We start from the raw sequence: 11943 nt of genomic DNA, 5'->3' as shown, positions 1-11943 counted from the left end.
ATGACCGCTTGGCCTGCCGAATGCATTTTGATTTGAAATACTTTCAGCCCACAATTAAGGGGACGTCTGTAGTTTGTTTAAGATCGGCTTTGATTTTTTCTCTCTCCCAAGAATATTAAAATTGTGTGTTACGGAGATCACATGACGTGAGGGTTCTGCCTTTGTCGTGAGGATTGTAAGTTGACGCCGAGGAGGGGGGAGGAGGCGCCTGGTTCCCCCATGTGGAGTGACGTCAGCCGCTAATTATTATGAATGGGGGGGGTGTCCATTTGGAGGACGTCACCTGTTCATGATTATTAATGAGGGGGGAGGGTGCTTTATGTGGAGTGACGTCACCTGCTCATGATTATTAATGAGGGGGGTCCATGTGGAGGACATAACCTGTTCATGATAATTAATTAGGGGGGCTGTTCGATGTGGAGCGACGTCACGAGCGTTGAGGACAGACATTCCTGGGTGATTATAGTAGGTATTATTTATCTAGGAAAGCCACACTGAACGAAAGTACAATTTTTTAGGAGGGTCCTGCATTGGGTTTTTAGTTTGAGATGTTTTCAGCTAATTCATGATGAGTGTTTGTTTAACATGTGGGATCAAACCGGAGCACCTGCAGAAAAGCCACACGTGCGAGGGGCCAACGCTCTATCTCCATACAGATAATACCAGTCATAATCAACGTTTTTGGGTTTAGATCGCGTTATTTATAAATGTGTCGTAACCCTCCACCACCCGATACGGCCAATCAGTAAAAAGTGTCACGTTGACAAAAGACAAATTGTTCACTGCTTTAGCCCACCGGTGTGTTGAAGCGTGAAACCACAACATTTACAATTTGAGTACGACGGGCAATTGCCCGATGATGCTGGATACAATTACCAGCGAAACGTCGCACTCAAATTGTAAATGTTGTGGTTTCACGCTTCAACACACCGTTGGGCTAAAGCAGTGAACTATTTGTCTTTTATCAACGTGACACTTTTTTACTGATTGGCCGTGTCGGGTGGTGGAGGGTTACGACACATTTATAAATAACGCGATCTAAACCCAAAAACGTTGATTAAGAATAATATTGGTCGCGAAAGCCTCCGTGTTAAACAGATAATACCAGATTGAGATTCGCCCATTTGCTGTACTGCCTTCTCCTGACAAGCCAGGATATGGCACCTCCTCGACGCCCACGGGAAGAGAGTTTAACAACATTTGTTCGATCCACTAATCCAGTGTGACCAGTGATCGGGCTGAGACCATTAACACGCTCCACTTGAAAGAACTCTGTTTTAATCACGGGTGGTTGATTACAATCGTCTGGCGATGGCCACCTGGGCAGTCCGGCCCGCACCTCCGATTAGCACGGTTGGCTTACGTACGGTGGGAAGTAAGTTCAACATGCATAACCTCATAATCGCGGACTTGCAGTGAGGAGAAGGCGGTTCAAACGCGTTTTTTTCCCCATGCAAACGCCGGGAATTTTTTTGAAGAGGTCGACAGATTCGCATATTGTTTTTGTTAACCAATGTTGCGAGGTCACACTAACCTTTAAACGCCAAAGTAACGCATATATAATGTATAAATTAATAAAAGTTAAGAAAGGAAAACATGTAAAAGCCACAATATTGAACGACGAGTCAGCCATTAGTTCTTTAATGTAGGCGTAGTGTTTTCCAATACACTGACGAGGCTACCCTGTTTGTTCAATAAAAGTGTTCCGTTACAAATGATTAACAATTTAATGTGTACCAGCAACATTCTAATACTTTACTTTTAATGTACATGATTTTGTGTCGTAATGCATTATGATTTTTGAAGGGTTTGTTAATCAATAGCCACTGTTTGGTAACGATTCGTATGCCAATAAAACAAACTGGGAATCTGATTATATATTTTAAAACATTTAACTCCCAAACCACACGTGACTTATTATTTGATTCATCTTCTTGGTTCTTTCGGTAAAATCACGTAGAAGGGAAATAATAAAATAATAAAAATAAAACATAATCAAATAATTGTCACGACGTTTCGGCCACAACGCAAGCAGTCGTCCTCAGGTGAACATCGTGAGACTTATTTTAGTATGTTTTATTTTTATTATTTTATTATTTCCCTTCTACGTGACTTTACCGAAAGAACCAAGAAGATGAATCCCTGCAGTCACGAAAGCTTTAAATCGAAATTTATTATTCGATTCTTTCGGTAAAGTCACGTATAAAGAGTAAATAATACATTAAATAATAGCAGTCACGAAAGCTCCAAATTAAGTTCGCACATTAATTCTCAGAGGCCCCATGTGATAGAGTGCGATCTCCAACTGTAATTATTCACTCCGTCTCTCTGGCATGTCGATGTATGTGCTATATGTGCTATATGAAGAATGGTTATTTCTGAAAAGTCACCTATATTATGTTTTCCTTTACAGGTCGGTGTAGTTGACAAATGTGTTGATTTGCTGTGTAATTAAGTGATGGTGTTTCATCACTGGTTAGGCGATGGTGTCCAATAGGGTTGTTAAAAGTGGGGTTTATTTGCATTATTGGTAACCCCATGGAAAATAAACGGTTACCGGTTTGCCGCATAACATCAAAACGTCTGGACCAATAAACAAAAAACGTTTACATATTTCCCCGAGTGTCTCCGTGTTCTGCTCGATGACGCTGTTTCTACATGAGCTCTTAGGGTGAGAATCCACATCTTCAGAGATAAGAATCCTTGCGCAGTTCACCAGCAATTGAAATGCCTGTCCTAAGGTGTGTTGAAGTTTGTCGATATCACGCATCTTTCAGTGAAAAGATTAGCAACGTGATATCGATATTTTTATGTTATTTGTACCATCTACATATTCTTGGTTCTTTCGGTAAAGTCACGTCGAAGGGAAATAATAAAATAATATTAATATAAAACAATAAAAATTCTCACGACGTTTGATATTTATATTATTTTATTATATCCCTTCTACGTGACTTTGCAGGGATTCATATTCTTGGTTCTTTCGGTAGTCACGAAAGCTTTAAATCAATATTTGTACCATCTACGTTAACAATTGTTTCGTGCGATGGCAAACCGGTGTTTTTGTGCATTTCATGCGAAGTGCGTTCTGTTTAATCGGCAAGCTGAACAACCCGCAGAGTAATCTTTGTGCACAGCTTCAAGTTCCGCCGTCTGGCACGTGCCAGCCCTGGGCCACGACGCCGTTCGTCCGTCCTCACTCCGAGTCACTCGTGCCCTCTCCACACGCCGATCTGCGCACCCTGCGATCATAGCGACCTCTACCGATGCAACACAACAACGCAGTCGTCAATAACGCCGCCTGAAATAGGGTCAAATGCGTACAAAGGGCGACGTTTCGGCTAATTTGCCCTTCTGCATAGCACACCAAATACCTTATCTACCGACAGAGAATGGTGTTCTGTGCACAATGAGAGCGGGCGGCGGTGATGATGAAGACTGCTGCCGCTTCTTCTTGGTTCTTTCGGTAAAGTCACGTAGAAGATATGGGATTAGTCATTACTTGTGGAATACATAGGAGGTGGGCGGGGGGTTTCAAAGTCATAATATGCCCGTGCATTATGCCGCTGTTGACGATAATGCTTCTGCTTAAATATACGCTGCCAAGCTTGGTGGTGTTCATTCGGACGCTGTCTTTCCGACAGACCTGTTCTTCACCTGAGGACGGCTGCTTGCGTTGTGGCCGAAACGTCGTGAGAATTGTATTTTATTATGTTTTATTTTTATAATTTTATTATTTCCCTTCTACGTGACTTTACCGAAACCAAGAAGATGAATCCCTGCAGTCACGAAAGCTTTAAATCGAAAGATAATGCTTCTGTTGCTGCTGTTGTTTCTGCTGATGATGCCGATGGTTCCGCTGTTGTCGATGGTGCCGATGTCACTGCTGATGACGTGCCGTTGCTGCCACTGATGATGATCCTCCTGATGGCAATGCTGTTGCTACTCATGATGGCCATAACTCAATATACGTTATTACCTCACACGCTCTGTGTCCCCCCCCCCCCCCCCCACGTGCGTTATCTTCAAGTACGAATACAATGTTTTTCAACCATATTCAAATTGAGTTCATTCAGCACAAGCCTGCCACGAGCCTTCCTATCGTTAGAACTATGGGATACCCTCCCATGCCACACTTAGTCAAATATTAACTTTAAGATGTTTTTTGTTCATGTTTTTGTTTTTTGTTTGTTGCGGTTGCACCCGATTCAAGAGCCGAATGGCTCACAGGGCTATACCTAATAAATGAACTTGAACCCGACATATCCGACAAATGGACTCCATCGTATTAATCAAATCCGAACTAAAGGCCTTTTTTATTCATCCCTGGCAGTGGTGCCAAATGAGTAATTGGCAGCAGTAAGCAGGCACGAGAAAACATCTAGGGAAAATGCACAAACTCCGCAGAGAAATGGGCCCGACTTTAACTCACAGGTCCTTCTTGCTGTGGATCCACAGGCGTTACCACGACGCCACACTGCCGTCCAACGTACTCAAATCCTTCTCTACCACACGGGTCATGAAAACTCCATGAAAATATGCCAGAAGGCATCACGCTCTAAGCTGTTGGGGAACGTTTCAGCGAGCATGGCACACTTCCTGTTTTAACACTGTAAAGTTGAGAGACGAAGGTCCTATCAACAACATCGATCGTGTGGGGGAATGCGGGCTGGAAAAAAAACTGCCAAACTGATCCGTCAAATTTGGTGGATTAACAGATGTTGAGTTTGATATTTGTGCGTTTCCCGCATCTCCGATTCCCACGGTTGGCTACGAAAGAAGTTCAACATACATACGTTGCATCATTAGCCGAGTTAATAATGCTCCAGGTTGGCTAACATTTATTTAAAGTGCTGGCCTCAACCTTACCAGGCGGTGGTGGGAACGTGCCTCATGACACCAGTAGCAGGTGGTATCTGATGCCTTCTCGAGCCTCAACTTGGTTTCATTCTCCAATAGATCTTATCCCAACAGAATATAAGGCTAAATGAGGACTATTTGTGCATGTCAGCGTTAATCCATATCTAGTGTATAAACATTAGTGTGTGTGTGTATTTGTACATGCACGTTCTCACCTGCTTAATGGAATAAACTTGACACGTGTACACGAGTCCACGTGTGATCCTGTACATTGTAACCGCATGTCTGTGTGCATGTGCGTTACGTATTCTGTCCATGCGTGTGAGAAGCGATAACATCGTGGTTATTGCTCAGCGCTATGAACCCAGCGATCAGAGTTCGATTCCTGCACACGGCCAAGATCAGTGATGAATATCTGAAATGGTCCTGGGGCTCCCCTAGGTCGACTCCGCCATAAAGAAGTACCTGGCGCAGTGTGCATGCATGAGCACTAGAGAGACAAAGACAGCCGAGTGTAGTGTAAGCCATACCAGCCTCATGTGCACCGTGTTGGCCTCGATAGGCATTCGCTGACAGCACTTGCTCCAACAGTCTGTTAAGGATATTTGCGTGATTGTGTATGTATGTGTAACGCCATGAACACACGGTGTACTTACCTGCACTAGCGGGCATACGTCAGTAGGGGGTGATATGTGGGCCACCGAGGTCCCCCAGACCCCAAGAGGGGGGCTGGGGGAATATTCTAGGATCCCCTGGAACACTCTGGAAGGGAGGCGTGGCCAGAGGCAGAGAGACCCGAGGAGGTGTATAAAAGCCGGACCCCTGAACGGGTTCGGCAGCCGTCCTCAAGCCGAAGACAGAAGACCGGGCTTAAAGTAGGACCCTGGGACCTCCAGACCCGCTGTCCTTCTAAGGGCCGGAACTGAGGTGGGACAGTGGTCGGACCCTGGGTACCCCCAGACCCGACTTCCTTGTCAGGGCCGGGACTGAGTGGGCCAGTGGCCAGGACCCGAGGACCTTGGCTGGGTCGGTCAGGATAGCCTCCCCTAGGGCCCCTAGCCGGAGGGCTGAGTGTAGAGTGGGTCACAGTGTCAGGAGGCACGATAGCCCTGGGGCCATACCTCCCCAGGTAGCAGGTGTAGGGGGCCGTTGCCCTTCATAGTAGGGACCTTGCGTTGAGTAATTTGTTAAATAAACTGTTGCCTCAAGTACCGGCTCTCCCTCGTCTTTGGGCTCACTACATATGCACGCGTGTGTGCACACATGCACAAGTGCTCGGTCTTTGCTTTGGAAGCCATTGTCATGTTTATTTGTATGTTACATTCACAGCCTCGACTCAAACTCACAACAGTTTTAGTGGACGGGCTCCTAACAAGGTCAAGTTAATGAGGTCATTGTAACGAGGTAGACGTTAATGAGATGATGTCTTGTTGGTGCTGTACGGTGGCACGGGGATGTCCGGACACTGCAACCACAACAAAAACCCCATCAACAACAGCCACTCCAATCAGAGCTACGAATCAACCACATCAACAACCGCAAAGCACGGCAACCACAACAGCATTCACGTCGACAACCACAGGCACAGCAAGAAACGTCATCAACTAGAAAAAGCAACCAAAATAATAACACTTGATCAACAACCACAACAACATAATTACCACAGTACCAACAATCAATCCTAGCAATCTCATCAACCACACTGATGGTGGTGACAGAGGTGACTGATGGTGGTGGTTGTAATATTTGTATTTGATGGTTGTAGTATTTAGATGTTATAGTATACTGGTCGTTGCACTGTGTGTATCTTGTAATGGTAATAGTCTGTGTAGTGGCGGTTGTACTCATGTCTCACCGCGAGTCTCAGTCCCATGTCAATGTCCGCAATCAAGTCTTCCGTCTCTTCGAGCCCCACGGATAGACGGATCAGCGCGTCCGAGATTCCCAGAGTTGCACGCACGTCATCGGGGACAGACGCGTGGGTCATGAGGGCCCTGCACAACAATGACAACAACTAAGCAACAGCCACATCCATGACTTATCAATAACGAAACAACAACTGCAGCATGAAGTAAATAACAATCACTCAGAGCAAGAATTACAACGATACAATCACCAAATAACTAAACAACAACCAAAAAAAATACACAATCACTACCATAAAAACAGCACAGCAATCGGACACAACTGAACAACCACAAACACAACCACAGACAAGAAAATAATGACGACAACTAATAAACAACAACAACCAAAGACAATTAAACAACAAAACACGCAACAAAAGCAACTTAACAAAAAATACTCATAACGACCATAACTTAACAGCAATCACAGCCCCAAACAAGCAACAACCACACAACAGCGACCACGCAACCACTAAACAAGAACCACCACAACTACTAAACACACACAGAAGCACAGCAGGAGATTCCTAAGTCAATCTGTGCGGAACTTCGAGTGTTACCTGATCGCACATACACTTGGCCGACACGAGCCAAACTCTCGTGAACAGAATTGACTTAAACATCCCAGTTCAGGACGCTCATGCATAGAGATTCTTGAGACTCAGTGCCGAGATTTTCCGTGGTAAATAAGGGACATTGTTATTGTAATGGTTGTCACTGCAGTGGCGTTGTGGCTGCTGTGCGGGTTGTTGCAGTTTTGGTGTTTGTGTTGTGGTCGTGATTGATAACGATTGTAGTACTGGTTGCGTGGTGGTTATGGTAAATGTGGGAGTTGTTGTTATTGGTGTGGTTGTTGCACTCACGGGTGTTCTGCCAGGCTCTCGTATCCACCCAGACTCTCAGCCAGAGTGAATACCTGGGATACACGGGAACACACGGGTTGCACATGGCTACATCACACTGCAACAAAAGACTCATCATGTGTCCTGTCCTAAAGTCTCCCCATGCCTCCCTGTGTCGCTCCATATCTCCATTCACCTCTCCGTGCCTCCCCATGTCTTCGTGTCCCATCGTTTCCACAGTTCACCACATGTCTCCATGTCATCGTATCTGCCTCCCCTTGTCATATCTTCCCATCCCTTCCCATGTCACCAGTTATGCTTCTGTCACCTTTCACCTCTCCTGTGTCTCTCTTCACCTCCCGCAGAATCCACCTGTGTCTTCTTCTTCACCTCTCTTCACCTCTCCCCACATCTCTGCGTCTTTCCCAGTGTCTTCCACCAATTCCTGTTTCTTACCTTGAGGCTACTCAGGAATGTCTTCGACTCCTTCAGGCCCCCTCGGATGTAGAACGTCACCATCCCCGAGGCACCGCTCGTCTGTTTCAGTGACACTTCGTACTGCGGGTGAGACGGGAGGCCTGGAGACACAAGGACAAACAGACACGGGGACGGCAGCCATTACTCAAGGGCGTATCCGCGCATCTCCTTCATAGCTCCTCGTGTCTCCTTCTCCCCACGGGTATCCGTGTCACCGATGTGCTCGCCTGTGTGTGCATATTCTTGTATGCGCATTTCCCTGCGGCTCTGTGTCCCTGCACTTTTGTGTACCCGGGTACATGACCCGTGTGTCCCTGTGTGTGTCCCCGTGTGGAGAGCGGTAGGGTAACGGTTAGCGCGCTGCGCTACGAACCTGGCGACCCAGGTTCGATTCCCGCTCACTGTCAACACCAGTGACGAATATCTGAACCGGTCATGGGCCTCCCCCTAGGTCGACTCAGCCTCAAATGAGTATACCTGGTGCGGTGTGTAAACATCGGCATGAGAAAGACAAAGGCGGTCGGGCGTAGTGTTGGCCACCCACCCTCTTGTGTACCGTTGCGGACTTCATAGGTGCTCGCTAACACCACTTGCCCCTGTTAAAGACTAAACGGAGGATCTTTGTCTTTGTCGTAGTGGATGTGCGCGTACCCGGGTATAGGACCCTGGTGACGCGGGGATCCTGCTCCAGGAAGATGGCGACCGCCTTTGCCGAGTGGAAATGCTGCTTCATGCGCACGGGCAGCGTCTTGAGCCCCCGAGACACGAGGAAGCAGTCAAAGGGGGACGGCACGGCACCCACAGCTGGAGATGCACGGGGGACAAGCAGACGCACACAGAGAGACATAGGAGATACTTGGTGAGACAACGGGGATACACGTCGAGATGTGGAGACACTCTTTGTGACGCGGATATAAATAGTGAGACACACAGGGAACACACACACACACACAAGGACACACGGTGAGGTTGGATACACATCTTAGGATAGGAACAGGGGAAACTCAGAGACATGGGGATGTGGAGATGTAAGGAAATGAAGAGAGGCGCAAACAAAAATACACGGGGATACATGGAAACACGCTGCGAGGACACACAGAATGCATGACGACATAGGGACATGAGAACACACAGACAAGGGGGAAGGACACTACTTCTACGGGTGGAGACATGGGGAGAGAAAGACGGAGAGACGTGGACAGAGACACAAGGAGACAGAAAGACATGGAGGCAGGGACACGAGGTGCTGCTCACGTACCATTCTGCAGAAACTTGAGTTTCTCAAACACATCGTCTCTATTGAGAGAGACGAGGCCCATCACCACATCACTGTGACCTGAACCACATCAACACCGGCGACATCAAAGTCAGACGCCATCAACATCACCACATGACCGTCATATCAACAACTTCTCCACGTCAGTGTGACGTCACCATGAACACCATCACCGCGCGCCAATGCAAGAGAGTGCAAGGTGGCATGGCTCTGTGGGATGTGCTGCTGCGTGCATTTCTCACCGTTCATGTACTTGGTGGCGGAGTACATGCAGAGGTCAGCACCCAGCGACAGGGGGCGCTGCAGACACACAGAGACACGGGGACACGTCGCTGGGACACATGTGGGCAAAGGGACAGTGGCAAGTAGACACAGGAATACGTCACACATCAACACAAGGACACACAGAAAAGATAATGTGTACGGCACAGGTATGCGAAGAATTTAGGATATGAAGACAAATGTCACATGAACAGAGATGCAATTCACATGGGGCCACACAGACATGGAGCCAATGAGTGCTACAATGAGCCAAGGAGACATGGAGAGAAGAGATACAGAGACTTGGGGACACAATCACATACACAAAGTCCCAGGCAAAGGCAAATATATAATGAGAAATAAGCGTGGACACACAAAAGCACGGGCCACTTGGGGCAAAGACAAAGACTTGAGGACAGACAGACATAGAGGCACGGAGCCCAGAGCGCCAGTCAGAGACACAGGGACACGGATGCACAATGATACGGACCAAGAAGGAGACACACCGACTTGAGGACACAGAGAGAAATATAGAAACACGTAGACGTGGGAACTCTGTGATGAGACATAAGCACACACCACCCTGACGTGTGGGGAGAGAGAAACGTGGAGATGGGAACACAAAAGACACAAGGAGACACAACACTGGGGAGACACAGACAGTCAGAGACACAGACACGGGGACAGAGGGACACAGACACTGGGGAGACACAGAGAGACAGACACGGGGACAAAGGGACACAGACACTGGGGAGACACAGAGAGACAGACACGGGGACAGAGGGACACAGACACTGGGGAGACACAGAGAGACAGACACGGGGACAGAGGGACACAGACACTGGGGAGACACAGAGAGACAGACACGGGGACAGAGGGACACAGACGCTGGGGACAAAGGGTCACAGACACTGGGGAGACACAGAGAGACGGGGACACACACTCACCTGGAAGTAGGCCGACATGAAGGTGTTGTCAACGACGAGGAGGATGTCACCCTTGGCATGGACGACATCAGCGCAGGCACGGATGTCGAGCACCTTGAGCAAGGGGTTGGTGGGGCTCTCCACCCATACCATCTACACACAAAGACAAAGATCCTCCCATTAGTCTTAACAGACTTGAGGTGGGCAGCTGCTGTTAGCGAGCACCTATGAAGCCGGCGAGGCACACGAGGGGGTAAAATGGTCAGCACCACGCCCGAACGGCCTTGTCGCCCCAATGCTGATTTCTACACATCGCACCAGGTACTCATTTAGCCCAGGACTGGTTCAACTATTCATGACCAATGTTGGCTGCCAGCGGGAATCGAACTTGGGTGGTCGGGTTCGTAGAGCAGTGCGCGAACCAATACACTACTGCTCCCTACCAATACACACACAGCACATTGAGTAAGGGGTTAATGGGGCTACATATACACCTGCTCACACAGACACTCGCCCACACACGCTCATCCACACACCTGCTCACTCGCACACCTGATCACCCACACTGGCTCATACACCTGTACACTGTGTGCGCTCACATACCCGTGTATTGGGTTTGATCGCCGCCTCCAAAGCCGTGAGGTCAGAGCAGTCGACAAAAGACACTTGGATGCCCAGGTTAGCGGCAACTTGCCTGTAATACCTGTTCGTACCTGTGCCGCACGATACACACAGATACATAGACACAACAACACACAAAAGACAAAACACAGACGCACACACATACACACTTGCATATGCAAACACACAGATACAGACACATACATAGACACACAAGTATCCACTTGCACACACAGGCACATGCAGTATAAAACAAAGACAAAACAAAGATAAAGAGCCACATAAATAGCCTTGAGCAGATTACTTGGGCAAGTGCTCTTCGCGATCACCTACGAAGGTCCGCACAGCACACGAGGGAGGGTCTCGTCGGCACAACACCCAGCCGCCTTTGTCTCCCCAGTGCTAATCTTAAGGTTGAGTTGACCTACCTAAGGCCCAGGACTGGTTCAGATATTTGCCACCACAGTTAACCGTGGTGAGGTTTGTAGCGCAATGTGTGAACCCCCCACACAACTCATCCACAAACACACACACAGACACACACACAGACACACACACAATAGTGACAAAGAGAAAAATCCCCCATATAGCCTGAACAGACTGTTGGGGCAAGTGCTGTTAGCGAGCACCTATGAAGGCCGGCACGGCATACAATGGGCCAAGAACAATACAGACACATGCATAGATATATACTCACTCACACACACAACACAGGTGAGATCACAGCCCCGTGTGTACAGGTGAGTGAAGAAATCTATCCAGCTTCAATGAGA

The 11943-nt window shown here is 47.8% G+C and overlaps 1 protein-coding gene across 1 annotated transcript in view; it reads right to left on the bottom strand.

The window, feature by feature from the left end:
* Window positions 1–6141: 6141 nt before the first annotated feature.
* LOC133346339 (cystathionine gamma-lyase-like) overlaps window positions 6142–11943 on the bottom strand; it is a 16963-nt gene continuing 11161 nt past the window's right edge. The window contains exons 4-12 of the mRNA XM_061557834.1: window positions 11153–11262; window positions 10571–10702; window positions 9605–9662; window positions 9345–9422; window positions 8738–8890; window positions 8066–8187; window positions 7631–7683; window positions 6716–6854; window positions 6142–6325 (exon numbers count right to left, since the gene is read on the bottom strand). Coding sequence (XP_061413818.1) covers window positions 6272–6325; window positions 6716–6854; window positions 7631–7683; window positions 8066–8187; window positions 8738–8890; window positions 9345–9422; window positions 9605–9662; window positions 10571–10702; window positions 11153–11262 — 899 coding nt within the window. The 3' untranslated portion in view covers window positions 6142–6271. The remainder of the gene's footprint in view (window positions 6326–6715; window positions 6855–7630; window positions 7684–8065; window positions 8188–8737; window positions 8891–9344; window positions 9423–9604; window positions 9663–10570; window positions 10703–11152; window positions 11263–11943) is intronic.

The sequence above is a fragment of the Lethenteron reissneri genome, chromosome 24 (genome assembly GCF_015708825.2).
Source record: "Lethenteron reissneri isolate LAM-NWPU_2019-01 chromosome 24, ASM1570882v1, whole genome shotgun sequence".
NCBI lineage: Eukaryota > Metazoa > Chordata > Hyperoartia > Petromyzontiformes > Petromyzontidae > Lethenteron > Lethenteron reissneri.
Note: the sequence above shows the minus strand (reverse complement) of the source record. Positions and strands in the feature narration are given on the sequence as shown.